This window comes from Mustela putorius, unplaced genomic scaffold (assembly GCF_011764305.1).
Source record: "Mustela putorius furo isolate JIRA1106 unplaced genomic scaffold, ASM1176430v1.1 tig00003853_pilon_pilon_pilon, whole genome shotgun sequence".
NCBI classification, from domain to species: Eukaryota; Metazoa; Chordata; class Mammalia; order Carnivora; family Mustelidae; genus Mustela; species Mustela putorius.
The window spans coordinates 32,381,793-32,402,500 of NW_025422005.1; the positions used below are offsets into that span (position 1 = coordinate 32,381,793).

A 20,708-nucleotide genomic window follows, 5' to 3' on the forward strand; every position below is an offset into this window, starting at 1 on the left:
ATAGAACGCTACTGTTATCATAAAGACAAATTAAATGTATTATTCAACAACATTTCAAAAAGTGTTCCAAAAAAAAAAAAAAGAATTACTTTGTTAGTCACAGTGTTGATTGCCAGAGTTGGAGAGGCACTTCCCGAAATAATACACTCCATTCCCAAAGAATCTGAATCTATGCTATATGGAGTTGAGGCCTAAAATACAAGAACAAAATAAATAATTATTAGCTCATACATCCAGCAACTTGAACACAATTTGAAGGTATTTCATCAAATTCTCCAACATCCAGTTTTGTGTTTTGTTTCTGAAAACATGAATTTAAATCCCTACTGAAATCTCTTATACTATATTTTAATATGCCATTGACCTGGTATCACAAAGTCCATTGGTTTGGCTACTTCTTACCAGCTCTTTTAATTCACTACGGGACAGTCGAGCAAAAATAGAGACTGTTAACGGTCCTCTAATATCCATTTCCTCTCTTCTCCCTTTTAGTAACAAAACCCTATAGTTACGGACTTTTGATAGCCCAGCTAAATACTACCTTTTCCAAGTTCATCTGAAAGTCGCTGTGGCCATGTGACTAAGGTATATGTGGCCATGTAACTAACTTGTGTAAAGGAGATGTGAGCAAGATATGTGCAACTTCTGGATCATGTCTTTGAAAAGAACCTGCTTGTCCTCTACTGTGTCTTTCCCTATTATTGCAAGCTGGGACACAGACACAGTGGTGGTAATCTTAACCAAAAAATCAAGGGTAATACTCTAGGGAACACTGAAAAGATGAGATTAGAAGGAACATGGACATCTGAATGAACTTGTGGAACACACCTGGCTATCTGTTAAATTTAACAGCTCAAACTTCTACTTGAAAGAGAAATCCGATTTAAGGTTTTCTTCCTTTGTCTATTAGTGCAACTGAACAGTACTGAATAACACAACTCACACACACAGTTTATAGAGCTAATATGGGAGTCAAAATTCTGTATTTATAATCAGGGATATAAATAGTGATAACTCCTCCTTTGTTCATAAGAGATGGTGTTTATGGCTTTGTTGAGGCCTCAAGAATGTTCAACTTCAAATGCTGAAAACTAACAAAGGACAGATAGGAATAACTTGTGGCTATGATGCTAGTCCATGTATATTCCTCTTCTAGCAAAAACAACCTAACCTGTGCCACACAGTCCCAAGTGAAGATGCATTTTTTTTTTAAGATTTTATTTATTTGACAGAGAGAGATCACAGGTAGGAAGAGAGGCAGGCAGAGAGAGAGAGAGGAGGAAGCAGGCTCCCTGAGACCCAGGACCCTGAGATCATGACCTGAGCCAAAGGCAGCGGCTTAACCCACTGAGCCACCCAGGCGCCCTGAAGATGCATTTTTAAAAGATCACACTGAATGAAAAAGAGAGCAATTTCACTGAGACCCATTATCACTTAATCCTCATCATGAATTTCTTTCATCAGATAACCTACAAAGGTAAGGAACAGGAAGCTTGATTGAAATGAAAAAAAGAGAAAAAGACAAGGGTCACCTCCCCACCCTGCCCCCTGGAAGATAGAATCCAGCACTTATGTGCTGGGTACACATTGAGAGTAAGGTAAAAGTGGCAAAGGGCTTCAGAAATACAAATGGAAGAACTACAAAGACAACCTGGTCTATGCCTCAATTTTGGTGCCAGTCTAACTTAGCTAAACCTAAATTAACATACAAGATTGCTTTAGAACACTGCAAATCTCGGGCGCCTGGGTGGCTTAGATGGTTAAACTTCTGCCTTCAGCTCAGGTGATAGTTTCAGGGTCCTGGGATCAAACCCCGCACTGGGCTCTCTGCTCAACTGGGAGCCTGCTTCCCCCTCTCTTGCTGCCTGCCTCTGCTTACCTGTGATCTCTGTCAAGTAAATAAATAAAATCTTTATATTAAAAAAAAAAAACCCAAAAACCTTCAAATCTCATGTTCCTCTAACTCAACTGAATCATCTCCATCCCAACTACTGGTTCACTATTTCTCACTCCTCCCCACTGGGGTAGGAAGAGGAGAGCCTGTGTTGTGTGATGGTATACAAATTATCAACCTTTATGCTCTTTTACCCATCTATAAAAATTAGGATTATGTCACTTTCTTTAGAGGTATTAAGCGCATTAATGAAATGATTTATGCAAAGCTCTCAGCATGGTACCTGAAATGCACAGTGAGAGCTAGCTGCTATGACAACTACTAAAACACACCTGCTATCGATGCTGAGGATCTCTGATACAGAGGGACATTTAATAGTGAGTAATGAGAAAAAGCACAGATTTGATATGAGACACTATTTTCCTACAAAGCCAGATTCATAGCTTCTGCTATTATAAATTAGATGGTAAATTTTTAAAATCTTTTTTTTTTAAGATTTTATTTATTTATTTGACAGAGAGAGATCACAAGTAGGCAGAGAGGAAGGCAGAGAGAGAGAGAGAGGAGGAAGCAGACTCCCCGCTGAGCAGAGAGCCCGATGCGGGACTCGATCCCAGGACCCTGAGATCATGACCTGAGCCGAAGGCAGCGGCTTAACCCACTGAGCCACCCAGGCGCCCCTTAAAAATCTTTTAATTAGATATTCTTTATGGATACTTCAGTCTGGTTCAATCAAAAGAATAAACAACATTCTCTTTATATACTTTGATGTGCTCAATTATATGGTACATATTTTTAATTATAAGCACACTGATTTTTTTTTTATAAAGATTTTATTTATCCATTTGAGAGAGAGAGAGAGAGTGAGAGAGAGCATAAGTGGGGAAAAGGTCAGAGGGAGAAAAAAACTCCCTGTGGAGCTGGGAGCCTGATGTGGCATTCAATCCCAGGACTCCAGGATCATGACCTGAGCTGAAGGCAGTCGCCCAACCGAGCCACCCAGGTGCCCTTTATTAATAGACAATAAATTTTCTGATTAGAAAAGCCAGAGGATCGAGGTATCCCAAAACGTAGCCTCAAACTGTTATTATTGCAGCCAAAAGGCATTCTGGGCAAAGAAAGTATCAGAGCATCAGAAAGTTATGGGATAAACTCAAAACAGTCTAACATGTTTAGAGTTCCAAAAGGAGAGGAAGGAGAAACACAACAGCAGAAAAAATATGAAAGGACTGATGACTGAAAACTTCAGAAATTTATTTAAAGATAAATGTACAGATTTGAGAATCTCACAGTGAACCTACATCAGGATCAATTAAAAAGAAATCCCACTTATATACATCATAGCTGAACTGTTAAAAAACGAAGACAGAAAGCAGCCAAAGAAAAATGACATTTCACCTACAGAAGAACACTGATTGGAAATGAAAATATTTCTCATAAAAATGATGGAGGCCCAGGGTGCCTAGGTGGCTTAGTTAGTTAAGTGGGTGACTCTTCATTTCGGCTCAGGTCATGATCTCAGAGCTTGGGGTCAGGCACCAAGTTGGGCTCAGTACTCAGTAGGGAGTCTGCTCGTGGATTCTGCCTCTTTCCCCCACTGCCCCTCCTCTTGATCATTCTCTCTCTCTCTCTCAAATAAATAAATAAATAAATAAATCTTTTTTTTAAAGATGATGGAGGTCATTAGACAATAAACATCTTAGAAAAAAAATTCCAGTCTAGACTGTGTATCATATGAAAATATTCCTTAGGAATGAAGGCAAAAGAAAGATATTTTCAGAGAAAGGGAAACTAAGAGAATCTGGTGCCAGGAGACCTGCACATATTATAAGAAAGTTCATTAAGCTAAAGGGAAATTACAGCACAAGGAAACTTGGACCTTAACGAATAAGTTAAATAAAGCACTAGAAATGGTAAACATCTGGGTCAATATAAAAGACTGCTGCTTTCCTCTTAGGTTTTAAGAGCCACATATGATTATTTAAGGCAAAACTTGTAACACTGTCTTGCCAAGACTTCCAATACGTGCAGATTATCACACATATTACAACTAGAAGGAATGATGAGGAAAGAGGCAAAAGGAACCCATATTGTTGGAAGATTTCTGCATTTTATATGAAATGGTAAAATATTAACTCTGAGCAGACTGCAAATCCCAATCTACAGTTAAAAAGCCAACAGATAAAATAGAATCCTAAAATGTATCTAAGTATGGATGCATGGGTGGCTCAGTTGGTTGAACCACTCACTGCCTTCGGTTCAGGTCCCAGAGTCCTGGGATCGAGTCCTGAATCAGGCTTCTTGCTCAGTGGGGAACCTGCTTCTCTCTTCACCTCTGCCTACCACTATGCCTGCCTGTGTGTATGTGGGCGCGCGCGCGCATGTGCTCTCTCTCTCTCTCTGACAAATAAATAAATATAAATAAAATGTATCTAAGTAATCTAAAAGGTGCCAGGAAAGGGGGAAAGAAAGGAACTAAAAACACAGAAGTCAAACAGAAAACAAAATACAGACCTAAATCTAACAAGATCATTAATTAATGTTAATTTAGTTAACATTAATGTAATTAATTACATAATGTAATTACATTAATGTTAGTTAACATTAATGTTAATAATCTAAACCCTTCAATAAAAAGACAGATTTTGAGAGATACTAAAAAAGACTCAGCAAACTGCAGCCTACAACAATCACAACTTCAAACATATAGACACAGATGAGTTGAAAGTAATACATGGAAAGATGTATACATTGCAAACAGTAAGCATAAGGATAAAATGACTATATTAATATCAGATAAAAACAAAAGTTAAGACAAGAGTATACCAGATATTTAAAAAACATCTGATAAAAGAATTGATGAAGACAATTATAAATGTAAATGTGACAAATAACAAAGCTTCAAAATATATGAAGCAAAAAACTGACAATTAAAAATCAGTAAAAAAAAAAGAACACTGGGTTATATTACCAAATGCCTTGATCTAACTGATATTAAAGAACAATATGCCAAACTATAGAATACATATTCAAGTACACAGATATTTACTAAAATATAGCACATGTTGAGTCACAAAACAAGTCTTAATAAATATGTAAAGACAGAATCAAAAGAATTGTATTATAAAACAATAAGATATCTAGGAAAACCCAACATGTGGAATACTTGGAAATTAACACATTTATATAAATAATTCATGGGTCAGGTAAGACTCACAGAAGAATTTTAAAAATATTTTGAACTAAATGATTAAAAAAATGCAACATACCAAAATTTGTTAAATGCAGTTAACACAGCCTTAGAGGTAAACCTATGGCTTTAAATTCTTATATTACAAGGGGGAAAGGTTTTAAACTAATTAATTATCCAAGCTGGAAACAAAAAACTAGAAATATCATTAAGTGAACAAATTAGTAAGTAGAAGGAAGTAAATGATAAAGATAAATACAGAAATAAACAAATAGAAAACAGACAACAGAAAAAAATTAGCAAAGACAAAACCTCTTTCTTTGAAAAGACTAATAAACAGCTATACTGGAAAAAAAATACATATCCTCAATTTCAAGAATGAAAGAGGAGTTATTACTACAGAATCTATAAATATTAAAAGAGAATATGATGGGGGCGCCTGGGTGGCTCAGTGGGTTAAAACCTCTGCCTTCGGCTCAGGTCATGATCTCAGGGTCCTGGGATAGAGCCCTGCATTGGGCTCTCTGCTCAACAGGGAGCCTGCTTCCCCCTCTCTCCCTCTGCCTGCCTTTCTGCCTACCTGTCTGTCAATTAAATAAATAAAATCTTAAAAAAAAAAAAAAGAAGAAGAGAGAGAACATGATGAACCACTTCATAAAACAGATTCAACAACTCAGATGAAAGCGACAAATTCCTTTAAGAATATAATTTGCCAGGGGCGCCTGGGTGGCTCAGTGGGTTAAGCCACTGACTTCAGCTCAGGTCATGATCTCAGGGTCCTGGGATCGAGTCCCGCATCGGGCTCTCTGCTCAGCAGGGAGCCTGCTTCCCTTCCTCTCTCTTTGCCTGCCTCTCTGCCTACTTGTGATCTCTGTCAAATAAATAAATAAAATCTTAAAAAAAAAAAAAAAGAATATAATTTGCCAAAAGTGGCATAAAAAAAAGTAAATTTGGATAGTCCCGTATCAAGTAAATTAAACATCAAAACATACCCACAAAAAAACCTACAAGGCCAGATGGTTTCACTAATTAATTTGCTCAAACACTAAAGAAAGATATACCAATCTACAAAAACTTTTTCCGAAAACAGAGGAAAAAATACTACCAATAGGAGGCCAAAATAATCCTAACACCAAAACCTGACAGACATTACAAAAGAAGAAAATTATAAATCCATATCCTTAATGAACACAGATGTAGAAATCTTGTAACAAAGCAGAGCAAACTGAATCCAACAATATATGAAAGGGATAATATATCATGACTTGTAAGGTTTATCCAAGGAATGCAAGATTTAACATTCTAATTGCAACCAGTATATTTCAACATGCTAAGAGAGTAAAGAAAAGCCATATGATCATTTCAGTAGGCATAGAAAAAGTATCTGATAAAATCCTACACCTATTCATGATTTAAAACTCTCCGCAAACTAGGCTTACTAGAGAACTTCCTCAATCTAATAAAGCATACTTACAAAGAGCCCTATAGATGTCACATTTAGGGGTGAAACACTGAACACTTTTCCCCTAAAAATGGAAATAAGGGAAGGAAGACCACTTCTATTTAACACTATACTGGAGATTCTAGTTCACTATAATAAGGGGGGAAAGGATAGAAGAGTAAGAGGGAAAGGAAAACTGTCTAATAACTGTTTATATGGAAAATCCCATGGCACTATAAAATAACTTCGAAATCTAACAAATTATAGGATACAAAGTTAATATATAAAAATTAATTAACTTTTTATATACCAGCAGCAAGCAACTGGAAAACTGATTTTAAAATACATAGCTTCCAAAAACAAAATATTCAGGATTAAATCTAACTGGAAATATCCAAGTCCCCTACAGAGAAAACTAAAAAACATTCCTGACAGAAATTAGAGACCTAATGAATGAAAAGATACATGAAAAGATTCATGGCTTGGAATAATCAATACCATTAAGATATCAATTCCTGCCCCCAGGTCAGGGCTGCCTGGAAATGAGAATGGAGCAAGGCATGAATAACAAAGGGGCATGAGGAAACTTTTGGTGGTGACTAAAATGTTCATTTGACACTGGTGGTAATTTCACCTCCACAAACTTCTCAATTTGTAAACTTTATTTGATGAATTGTACATAAACAATCTCTCAATAGTACTGTTAAAAAAAAAAAACACACATACAACAAACACACACCTAAATCCTACCCATTCATCCAAATGAATCCCCATGAAAAGACTTCCTGGTTTACAATCCCTCACTGGATACAATTACTCTAACTTTATAACCCCCAGGAAATTCTATTCATACCTACCTCTTGGAGGCAACATACAGTTCCTCCCACATAATGTACACTCAGTACATGTTCACCCAATTGAAATAAATGGCTTTTTGTTTTTTGGGTTTTTTGTTTTGTCTGCCTCCCCCCACAAGTTCTAGGAGTTCTAAGAGTAGGAATGTAAACTACCCTCCTTCCTCTGCTTACTTAGACCTTTACCTGAATCCCCCTTACTCAGACTCAGGCTTAGAGATACCCCCCACCCCCCACGCAAAGCACACCACAGGGAACACTTAACAAAACCGCACAGCATAACAATGATAGAAACCAAGTCACAAAATGACAATGACCTCAGATATGCAGTAAATGTAGAATATTCTACCTAGAAGAATGTCCTCTTTTCTATTTATCCATTCATCCTCATTGTCTTCCTGATTAAACCTGTAATCACCCTCAAACTGTCACACACAACTTCAAGTAAAAGTAATGTGTATGCCCTCATTTCTGTTCCAATATCCAATGTAGATAACTGCAGAGTAGAAGGGTTCTTTTGAGTTTTGTTTTTGTTGTTGCAAAGGCCAACATGTTTAAGATAGTGAGTTTATGTATTTTATCTGGCCCTTACTCCCTCAAATAATTTCCACAACAATGCATCAGAAGCCTTTAGCAAAACTATCCATAGCAATATCCTATCTCCCTGCTTCTATCATTGTTCTCCTATAGCTGCTACAAGGTTCCTGCTAAAATATAAGTCACATTATGTCACTACTTTGCTTAGCCCTCCAACAGCTTTCTACCCCTCCCTTAGAGTAAAACCCAAGTATTTATAAAGGCAAAGAAGGCTCTACATAATGTACGTCCTGCTCCCACCATTTACTTCTCTGATGTCAAGTCCTACTGACCAGGGAATAGAAGGCAAGCTGAGGACAAAGCAGAAAGTGACACCCAAAACACCCACCCATGGGATATATGTGACATTCCTCTGGCACTCCTGGCTGCCCTAAAACTAAAAAAAGGAAAAATAAATAGTTTACTTATAGAGATCACAATCCTGCAAGACATGAGCCTCCCTCAGTTTACAAATGTCTTAGCAATTTACAAGAACAAAGTATTTCTATAAACAACCTACCTTCCAGAATGAAATAAAGGTACTTAAATGTCCTTACAACCTGCAGCCCATTGACAAACAGATACTTGAAGCAGGCAAAGTGTAGTGTTACTCCAGGAAGCTCCCAATTATCTTAATGTTAACGCCTTGCCAGGAGGAAAAACCACCTTAACTTGACTATGGCAAGGCCTCAAGTACCCATACCTCATGAGTCTTCTTTAACATGAAAATCCTTTCGAAACATCCCTTTTCCTTACCTCCCAAACTCCCAGGTAATCAGTCACTCCTCACAACTCCAGTACAGCAGCTACGTCTGCCCACAGATCCTGTCCTCATGCTTTAATAAACTACCATTTTGCACCAAAGACATCTCAAGAATTCTTTCTTGGTGGTCGGCTCCGGACCTCACCCCACCGAACCTCACCTATATTCCAAACCACATCACTATTACTCTTCCCTCCTCCACACACTAGAACAGCTACAGGGACCTCCTTGTTGTTTCTCAAAAACCCAGGCATGTTTCTGCCTTGGAGTCTTTGCACTTGTGGGATTTTCAGGGACTATAGGGCTCACAATCCACTTACATTTACATATAAAGAAACTGCAGTCAGAAAAATTAAACACCCAAGTTATAACACAGTAACTTTAAAACTAGGTCTCTTAACTTCCTAAGTTCTATTTCCCCTAAATCTTGTAATTAATAAAAGTGATCCTTCATTTAAAAAAAAAAAAAGGTGACCCTTCATGACTTTGTAACATGACGATTTTGCTCATAATTTTAGTATGTTCTTAAACAGAAGAACTCTGGATGATTAAATGCTGCTAAAATGTAACACAAACTATAGGAGTTTTTTCGGTTTTGTTTCTAGAATTTCTGAATTCTAGCAGCACCCCAGGGGCATTATTTCCTATGCAAAATTCTTTCAAAGCACCTTACCTGTGCCAAGCATACAAGAGAAACACAGTAAACATGTGTCCTCACTATCCATAAAAAAGTTACATACAACCATTTCAACTTTTTCTATAACAATACTGAATTTGTCCACTTATTTTAAAACCCTGAATGAGGTAATTAGGCAAACACTAACCGTGACCAGGAAGAGTCTCTTTCAATTAAAAGAAACAATATACTCAAAAAGAAGCACCTTCAGTCTACTGATTTAACAGCTGTACCCATACACACCTTGAAGAGACAAAAGATTTTTTAAGTTTTTAAACTGGATCCAATCCAGGACTGGATTGGATCCAATTTAAGAAATAAAGACTATGAAAATGCAAGAGGCTATAAAAAACAAACAAAAGGTACACAGATCTGAAAACACACAAACACACTCCACCAACAGAAAAGAAGACACATAGCAACCACATTACCTTCTGTGTTAGTCTCTACCCTGTCTCCTACAAACACCTCTACATCTCCACCTGAGCAATTTCTTTTCCCCAGTCGAGGAGCATGATTTGGCTTTGTGTAGATGTGGCCAGAAGTGCAGAAAACATAATGTCCCCAGCAGCAGCAGCATCCCAATGAAGGGGAAGAGCTGACAGACAGAAAGCTTGCTGCCCAGAGTTCTAAACCACCTCCCAGCATTTCCCAGTTTGACTGAGCCAGTCCAGACGGTGGTAACTGACTTGTTAATTGCCCCATTTTTCTACTATCCCCCCATTTTCCTACTATCCCCCCTCAAACTACCTGCACTCAGTTCCTTGTCTATTTATAGTAGAACTCAAATGACAGGGATCTTCTTTTCTCAAAAAGAATGTCTCCTGGAAAAGATAGGAAATCTTCCTTTAGCACAACAGTCCTCAAAATTTTGATCTCCTGGGGCGCCTGGGTGGCTCAGTGGGTTAAAGCCTCTGCCTTCAGCACAGGTCATGATCTCAGGGACCTGGGATAGAGCCCCACATCAGCCTCTCTGCTCGGCGGGGAGCCTGCTTCCTCCTCACTCCCTCTGCCTGCCTCTCTGCCTACTTGTGACCTCTGTCAGATAAATAAAATCCTTAAAAAAAAAGAATTTTTTTTTTATCTCCTTTGCACTTATATTAAAAGTTACTGAGGTTTCCAAAGAGCTTTTATTTAGGTGACATATCGATTTATATTTACCTATTAGAATTTTAAACTGAGACAAAACTTATTTAAAACAATGACACACTGCATGTCAACATAAATACCGTTCTGTATGAAAAATATAGTCTCAAAAAAAAACTTAAGAAGAATGGCATTATTTTACATTTTTAAACAAACTGCTTTAATGCTTTCTTAATAGAAGACCTCTACATTCCTTTTTTTTTTTTTAAAGATTTTATTTATTTGACAGACAGAGATCACAGGTAGGCAGAGAGGCAAGCAGAGAGAGAGGAGAAAGCAGGCTCCCTGCTGAGCAGAGAGCCCGATGATGATGCGGGGCTCGATCCCATTACCCTGGGATCATGACCTGAGCCGAAGGCAGAGGCTTTAACCCACTGAGCCACCCAGGCACCCCTCTCTACATTCAATCTATGGCAAAATCATAGGTCATGTAACCTCTGAAAAATTACAAGTAAAAAAGGTAAAGAACACTTTAGTATTATGAACACATTTTTGACCCCATGGACCTCACACTGCTTTTAACAGGTTCCAATTAGCAAACAATGACTACAGAATAACCAAGATACATGATTTAAGCTTGGGGGGGGGGGACGGACACCAATTGAAGAATGAATAGAGAAGAATATATTTATGTGATTATCAACTTAATAAAAGAGATAAACTATACTAATCTGAAGCGCTCATTCTATCAAGCGCTTTTTTTCAACAAAGAACCGCTAAAACCAGAGTTCCCTTTTCTATTCCTATAACATTCAGTTCCCTTGGAATAGTTTCAGTTTTCTAGTCTTCAGAAAAAAATCTCCATAAGTAATATCCAGCTATTTTTGCTTTTTTCTACCCTAAACAGCTTCCAGTAGACAGGGTGCTTTTCAATTTACCCTCTGGTTGAAGTGAACAGCAAAGCCAAATTAAAAAGCAAAATAAAGGTTAAAAGAGAAATTAATCAATACAAAACCAGAAACTAATAGGACAGGAAAAATGAAATGGGGGGAGGTGCAAACGCTTGTGAGTAGGGAGTTGGGGGGGGGGGGCGGAGAGGGAGAGGAATAATATGACTCCACACTGAACCCAAGACAGGGATCAACCTCATGATCCTGAGATCATGACCTAAGCTGAAATTAAGAGTCAGTTGCTCAACCACATGAGCCACCCAGGTGTCCCTTTGGGTACTTTTTTTTTTTTTTAATGACTAAGCTTGTACATATAATTCCCCTTCACTCTTTCACACTGCCAATCACCCCCCCATTTGCCTTATTTCTGTTCACTCAACAGGCTTCACTGAACATCAGTTCTCTGCTATATGGGCCCAAAGTTCTCAAGACCCTCATCTTAAGAATGACCACATAATATATTGTACAAATGCTGCTTTGAGAATGAATAGGATACTATTAATTATGCTGAGACAGCAAGCAATATTTTGAATTACCAGTTTACATTTCCTACTTAACTAAGAGCTTCATGAGGAGTCTGTCTTGCCTACCACTATTCCCCCAGTTCTTATAGCTCTAGGCTTAAAATGTAAAAGGTATGTGTAAAAGGTGTGTGCTGGTGCAGGGCCTCTCCCCACCTCTCTCTCAATGAATGGCATGAATAATGCAAATTAATGTAAAAGAGGAAAAACTCATCCAGATAAAATGAACTACTCTATTCTCTCCCAAATCCCGATACTATTCCAGCCCCTATCCAGCCCCTATCGTATCTTTGATCATGACCTCTTATCTCTTGCCTCCCTATCTAAAGCCCCTCCAATCAGAATATAAACTTCAGGAGAGCAGAAAACATCAGTTTCTTTAAATGTTTCCCCAGCACCTAAAGCATTGCCTAAAGCTGGCACGGAGCACTTGAGAATTGTGCACTCAGTGAATGCTGCCTTTTATCTTGCCTTGCCTATCTCCACCTGAAAGCTAAGCCACAAAACCCATATGGAAGCCATTCCAGACAGTCCCAGTAAAACAATGTTTCCTTCCTTTGTATACAGCAATGTGTCATATCTTTCTTATAATACTTTCTATACATAATTTTTCCTTGTGTTAGAATTATGTTTCATTATGTGTCATTGTATTTGGTATACTGCATAACATTTTAGCACAATGCCTGACACACAGTATCTAGAAAACTAAGATATGTCAAATGAAGCTGGTAAAATGGCAGCATTTCACACAATTATGAGTACATATTAAGAGACCAGATACCATGCTAATCTCCTAGAGAACTTACTTATTCATGCATTCATCCCTAGCTCAGGTCAGTGTCATTTCATAATGGCAGCTCCACTACTCAATGGGGTTCGGAACAAGCCACCCCAGAACATACCGCTTTGGCATGTCGATTATATCTGACTTATCTGCATGGCAGGACAAACATTTATTTACCAAACATTTGCTCTTCTCCCACCTTCCTGTGAACTGCCTTCTTCCTCTCTGAAGCCCCAGACCCACATCCCCTTCTTCAGCTCATGATGGTAATATAAACCTCCAATGGCTGGCTGCCACTGAGTTTCATATCTTTGTGGGACTCCCACATGTACATATGTAATTAAATTTGTCTTTCTCCTATTAATCTGCCTTTTTATTATTGGGGGGGGGTCTCAGCCAAGAACCTAGAAGGTAGAGGGAAAATTGCTTTTCTCCCCTATAGCATCTTCCTCTTGCAAGGAGTATTATATAAAGAGAAGTATCTTTCTTAACTGTTCTGATTCCACTCTTTATCTAAATGTCCACTCTCTAGCCTAAACTCTTCACTACAGTTAAAAAGGTTCTACAGTATGCCCACCTGTATTTCTTGCCCTGTTAACCATGCACATTGTTTTCTCCAAGTGGAACAACATCCTTTACCATTTCAATTCAAAAAAGTTACATGCAAAGCTTCATTCCTCTGCCCAGAGGCCTTCTGGGGGCAGCATTATCTATTTTGAGTCACTTTAGTTATCCTTGCCTGGTCTAACAGACTTATTAGTTAGTACTTGTGCTGTCACTTATAATCATATTTATGTCCCTAATCGTGTATGTGTGTGTGTGTCTCTCTCTTTGTGTGTGTGTGTGTGTGTGTGTGTGTGTATATATATACACTTTATATTTACTTATGTTCAATGTGGAGGTTCTCTTCTAAAATCATGGACCATTAGCTCACACAAAATATGCATATATAAAAAGAAATATGATTCAGTGTTATGGTCTTCAACATAATAAATACTAGTGGCAGGAAAGGACAGTTGTAAAGAGTGTAAACTGTAAAGGCAGACTACCTAGGTTCATAATGTTGGCCTTGATATTTATTGTCCCTACTACCCTTTGACAACTTACTGAGCATCCATACCTATCAGTTTCATTATTTGTAGTTATTATAAAAATTACATGAGTTAATATACATAAAATTATTTAAAAAGCATCTGGAGTGTGCCTGGGTGGCTGAGTCAGTTAAATGTCTGACTTTGGCACACGTCATGATCTCAGGGTCCTAGGATCAAGTCCTGGGATCAAGTCTCATGTCGGGCTCTGCGCTCAGCAGGGAGTCTGCTTGCCCCTTTCTCTCTACCCACTCATGTGTGCATATTTTCTGTCTAATAAAGAAATAAAATCTTAAAAAAAAAAAATAAAAAGCATCTGGCACCTAAACTCAATGTAATTACCTATCATTATTATTACTACAATGTTGTCTTAGCACAAATTGCTATAAAAAATTACCATAAGCTAGGTGGCTTATCAACAACTGAAATGTATATCTCACAGTTTCTAGAGGCAGGAACTCCAAGATCATGGTGCCAACATGGTCAGGTTCTGGTGAGAAAGAACCCTGCTATACGTATCCTCATTGTTTTCTCACATGGTGCAAAGACAGCTAACTAGCTCCGTGGCCTATTCTTATAAAGGCACTAATCTCATTTGTGAGGGTTATATCTTTTGACCTAACTACCTCCCAAAGGGCCCACCTCCAGATACTGTCGTACTGAAATTGGGGTTTCAAACACAGGAATATTGGGGGAACACAAACATTCAGTTCAAAGCAGCTATTAAGACTTCTATCTTCTTACTTTATAACCGAGGATACTGAAACTCAAAACGACAATTTGCCAAAAGTCACAAGAACAAGTACACTGTAAAACCACAAGAGAAACAAAGGACTCCCAATAAATGAGCCTATTCATTTTACCATGCTAAAATTTATGCAGTAATATTTTTAAGGTCTGCAGGTCCATTTTATGATAAAGAAAAAGTGGTGAGAAGGTGTTAAGAAGTGAGAAAAAGGAAAATGAGAGACATTTTTATATGCAAGGATTAAGAAAAGAAAAAAGGAATTCTCTTAATGATCAAGACCAAGCATGGGCTTATTATGTTCATATAAATGGAAGGGTCAGGAAGGTGATCCAGAGAAATGAATTAAGAGTATTAGGTTGGAGAGAACTATCATGCTTTATTTTTCATTTAGGACATAAAGATATGGTTACTTCCACTTTTCAAAAACCCTTTCTCTTTAGCAGTTTAGAAAGCTAATTCTGTTCCTCTAAAAGCTCATCTCTCTTCAAAAATGCATAAAACATTTTGATTTTTCACACAGAATTCTGATGTTTACACATGGGGAAAAAATTTCACATTTCAGAAATTTAATAAGAAACTTTATAAACATATTTACCATCTACATTTTAAAAAGTTAAAAAAATTTTTTTAAGATTTTACTTATTTATTTATTTGATACACAGAGAGAGAGAGAGAGAGAAAATAAGTAGGCAGAGAGGCAGGCGGGGGGTGGGGAGCAGGCCCCCAGCTGAGCAAAGAGCCTGATGCAGGGCTCGATCCCAGGACCCTGAGATTATGACCCAAGCTAAAGACAGAGGCTTAACCCACTGAGCCACCAAGGCTCCCCTACATTTTAAAAACTTTTAAAGTTTAGGGGTGCCTGGCTGGCTCAGTCAGTAGAGCATGCAACTCTTGATCTAAGGGTTGTTGAATTTGAGCCCGTTGGGTGTGTAGAAATTACTCAAAAAAATAAAAACAGGGGGGCGCCTGGGTGGCTCAGTGGGTTAAAGCCTCTGCCTTCGGCTCAGGTCATGATCCTAGGGTCCTGGGACTGAGCCCCGCATCGGGCTCTCTGCTCAGCAGGGAGCCTGCTTTCTCCTCCTCTCTCTTCTCTCTGCCTGCCTCTCTACCTACTTGTGATCTCTGTCAAATAAATAAATAAAATTAAAAAACAACAACAACAAACAAACAAACAAAAAAACCCAGGGTTGCCTGGGTGATTCAGATCATGATCTCGGAGTCATTAGATTGAGCCCTATGAGGCTCTCACAGGGCAGGGAATCTGTTTAAGATTCTCTTTCTCCCTCTCCTTCTGCCCCTCACCTCTTGCTCACTTGTACACCCTCTCTCTCTAAAATTAATTAATCAATCAAATAAAATAAAGTTTCAATTTATGGGTCATGTTTAGTTTTTGAGAAAACTTTAAACATATAATAAATATCATATTCAGAACCATCACTATTTGACTATCTTATGTGTTTCCTTAGATGGAACCCAATGGTCATTTAAAATACAAAGTGTTGGGGTTCCTGGGTGGCTTAGTCGGTTACGCCTCTGCCTTCGGCTCAGGTCATGATCTCAGGGTCCTGGGATTGAGCCCCACATCGGGCTCTCTGTTCAGTAGGGAACCTGTTTCCCCCCTCTCTCTGCCTACTTGTGATCTCTGTCTGTCAAATAAATAAATTAAATAATTTTAAAAAGTGAAAAAAAATACAAACTGTTCTTAAAAAATACGACAAACTCCCCCCAAAAAACCTCTAAAATGAAAAATAGACATAACTAGTTTCTTAGAGTAAGAAATTATATTTTGTATGAAGACTATCTTTCAGAGTATTTGTTACAACAGTATCTGTCTCCCTGATTATATGTACTCTGCTTACAGCTAGACTCTTTCCATATAGTTCCTCTCCTACAGTAGCAACCAACACATAGCTCAGGACAAAATAATTATCAATAGTATTAACCAAAAGACTGGCTCTTTTATGGAACTACATTACAAAGTTCAGTTGTTGAAGTTTTTACATGCTTTTTAACTTAAACTAACTTAAAATGAAGATAAAAGGATAAATAGTAGAAAATATAGAAATTACGTGCCCAAAATACACACCGAAGAACATATGCTTTGTATGTAAAACATACATAACCTGTAATATGAATCCTTTATTTCCACAAACTTCCACTGTAAAACAGACAATATGGTCTTCAGGAAAAAAACAGGACTCTCAAAAATAAAAAAAGTGACTGCTCTAAGAACTATACAACAAGGTAACAATAAAATTCAGGGTTGATGTCCAAAGGTATGCACAGCTGTCAACCCAACTACCAATGCAAATTTCCAAAAATAATTTAAGTTCCAGAAACTTCAGTAGAGAACAAACAGGAGAGAAGATCACGATTCCTCAGCCTTCCAAGACATATATCCTTGTTGATGCTCTGGGTTAACAATGTGGATAGCTCTCCCCTTCCTTCAAATTCTAGCAATAAATGCTAAATGTTCTGTATTCCATATCCTCACACAATTAAACCCCAATTGCTAAGTCTCTTTTAAAAGAAGGTAGTATGTGCTATGGTGAGTGCTGTGAAGTGTGTAAACCTGGCAATTCACAGACCTATACCCCTGGGGATAAAAATATATTATATGTTTATAAAAAATTAAAGAAGGTAGAGGGCAGGAACTGAGGTTCATTCCCTCTCAAACCATAATATACGGTTTACATACATATATTACATACATAGCTCTCACCATCATCTGTTTTAAAACTTACCAGAAGGCCATCCCACCAATACTAAACCTTCTTTTTAAAAATTTTATTTTTTTGAGAGAGAGGGAGAGAGAGCGCGCACGCTACAAGCAGGGGAAGTGGCAAAAGAAGAAGAAGAAGCAGGCTCCGCACTGAACAGGGAGCCCAACGTTGGGCTCAATCCTAGGACCCTGGGCTCATGACCTGAGCTGAAGGCAGGTGCTTACCCAAGTGAGCCACCCAGGTAACCCTAAACTTCCATTAATTTCCTTTATTTCTTAAATTTTGGTATGTGTAAAACTAAAACGTGTTCTGGTCTAAGAGTTCACCTCTAACTCTATATAGCTTGGTAAATGGAATACTGAATTCCCTCTGCTGGCTCCATAAATCTGCCTCACTAAATCCCGTTGCTGCTACACTTCATAGCTTACCTGACCCCAACTTAATCACAGCTTAAGGTCCTTATCTTTGAGAATCGGAAGTTTTATCACTCCACCAGTGATAGAAGTTTTACCTCTCTACCAGGAACCGCCATAAAAAAATTTATTTGACCAAACAATTACCCAGTTTCTTTTATCTTATTCCCTTTGTCCTGCTTTTTTCTGCAAACATTTACTGATACTTATTATAAGCTGTGAAAAATACTAACTCTAGAGATACAAATATATTTCTCAGTTCTTAAGGGATCACAGTCCAGCAAAGGAGACAAATATAGAGAAAAATAATTTCTACAAAATTTGAGAAATACTATAAAAGAACTTTGTAAACATTCTATATGAACACAAAGTGAGGAAAAGTTTCATAATGTAGTTAACATACGAAATGAGCCCTAAAGAAGAATAGGGTATAATTGCGTGTATGTGTGTGTTTTAGTTGAGATAATGAAAATACAGAATGGGGAAAGCTGAAAGGTAAAGTTAATGTCTGATGACAGCCAAAGCACTGGCTAAAAGTATATTCCAACAAATAACAGGACATCAACTAGAGCTCCATTTCTCTTTCATTCTTATAAATTAATTTTAACCATAAATTCATACAAATGATCTTATAAACAACACATATACACAGGATTTGGCATATGAAATTATTACTACATGGCTGGAAGCAGGAAAAAGCATTGCAAAGACAATCAGGAAAATTCAATGTCATCAGACTGATTATCTGCAGTGAAAGGGAATAGCTCTGTTACATAAAACCAGTCTTCAATGTTGTAGATACAGAGGAATGAATACCAAATTAAAATCCAGGAGACTTGGATCCAAGTCTCAGACAGTAGCTATGCCCTAATTACACAACAAACTTTTTACTTAATTCCTAAACTGCTTACCTCATTCAGGGTTATTAAGATCAAATAAAATGAGTCTGAAAGTGCTCTGAAAAAAACAGAAATGCTATACAAATAAAATACTACCTTCATTAAGGTTGTACTTATATTAGAGATAAACTTTAAAAATTTGTATTGCTGACATAAACTCTCATACTAAATTTGTGATAAAGAGATTTTTACCCGTTCTACAGATCGTGCTCTCTTCTTTGGCCGAGTAGGCAGCGCATCTTCTTTCGGATTGGTGTCTATTGCCCAGTAGGACCCCTAAAAGCAAAGAAAGAAATTATATTAACAGTATATTACAGCAACTCTATACCATTAAGAACGGATTTTTATAATCCTCTGCTCCAAAAACAAACATTCTGTAGATACAACAGTGGAAAAACAGCATGAGAAGATACACTAGCTCTGCATTGAGAAAAGTAAAGTTTATATTAGAAGCAAAGCCCTTTTACAACTAGATTATTAAAAAAGAAAAAAATCACAATCTGAAATAGTGTGAGGTCCAAGAACTTCTGCCACAGCCAAAGTAAAGTGCAGTGATCAACTGAACACACTTTTAAAATATATACTGATTCTTAATTGGACATATATGATAACTACAACAGCAAAGGACTTTAAAGTCTAATACGGTTTTATGTATAAAGATACTATAATTTCTATATTCTGGGACCTCACAAATCTAAATGGTTAAGCGAAACAATTTAGAAAGACAAACTGCTTGAACACATTCTATATAATAAATGCATCCTGTGAAGCAATGGTCTGTAAACAAGTATTTTATTGCTTATTCTGTCAAAACTTTTTAACTATTTATCCTCTCTCAGACACAAGTTCTCAGACCACTCATTTGAAAATACATATTTAGTACCTACTGTGTTCCAGGCACTCAAAAACTGTGACTCCTTTAAAAAATATTTGAAAAGTATAGATAATACCATTTACAGATTATTATACAGATGAAGAAACCAAAGCTCAAAAAGAAAAGTGATTTGTTCAACCAAGGGTATGAGAACCAGGACCAGAATCAAGGCCTTGCTTCCCTTCTTCCTCAACTTGTTTGTCCACAAACACATACATACATACACACACACACACACATTTGGGGGGTGGGGGAGGGCCAGGAATGAAGGAGAGAAAGAAAAGGGAAAAAAGGGAGGGAGATACACATTTCAGCTTCCCTGGCTCCTTTTCAAGCAATATTTAACAATGAGGGGAAATAAAGCACTCATCTATCAATCCTCAAACTTGCATCCAACATGAATTATCTGCTTAGAGTTCTTTAAGCATACCGTGTCCTTTCACACAGCTATGCCTTCCCCTACATGGTGATCTCCTGCCTATAATATTCACCCTACCACTGACAACCTCACATTCCACCTTCAAAATTTAGCTCAGATCTTATCTAAAGGAATCCTTCCTCTGATCCTCCCACTGTCCTTCAGAATTCATCACTCTATCCCTCTTTAAGAACTCCATGCATTTTATAAATCCAGACTACTGACTGCACTTAAGATTTATAAACTTATTTATAGGCCTGAATCCTTTCTGGGCTGAGTTCCTTAATAGCAGAAACTCATTTATATATCCACTGTGCCCGGCACAATATCAGACACCTAGCAAATACTCAATAAACACTTCTGGAAATGGGAAGAAAAGCATTTGAACAAACTGTGCCAACAATGTTAAGAGTACAGGGTATGATACCAGGTCTTCCCAGATCCTAGTTTATGCAGGTACCTGAACTTAGCACTCATTTCATCACCCAGCCATTACTGGAGGATTCTTCCATGATATCTTTTCTAAGTAGTCATTGCAGTTTCAGCTAATTAGTCTATCATACCTGATGTAAACTTCCCAAAAACCATGTAAAATATACATGCTACAGAAATTAAGCACTAAAAATAAAAACAATGATTTTATGAGTAGGTTCAGCTAGCAAGTTTCAAAATAAACGAAGAAGGAAAAAGGTCTTAAACTCAGTTAATACACAAATTGAAAAATAAAGTGGGAAGAAAAATACCGACACTCATCAGACAATAGTTTAAAATCCTCTGTTCATGGAAATGACAAATTCCAGTGTTTAG

At 37.5% G+C, this 20,708-nt stretch overlaps 1 protein-coding gene across 5 annotated transcripts in view; it reads right to left on the reverse strand.

The window, feature by feature from the left end:
* FOXJ3 (forkhead box J3) overlaps positions 1-20,708 on the reverse strand; it is a 154,898-nt gene that overhangs the window by 43,481 nt on the left and 90,709 nt on the right. For 4 of the 5 annotated variants that reach the window (XM_045064325.1, XM_045064326.1, XM_045064327.1 and 1 more), the window contains 2 exons: positions 18,802-18,885; positions 90-191 (listed from right to left, as the gene is read on the reverse strand). In XM_045064325.1, the coding sequence (XP_044920260.1) occupies positions 90-191; positions 18,802-18,885 (186 nt within the window). The remainder of the gene's footprint in view (positions 1-89; positions 192-18,801; positions 18,886-20,708) is intronic. The other variant, XM_045064328.1, reaches the window with a different exon arrangement.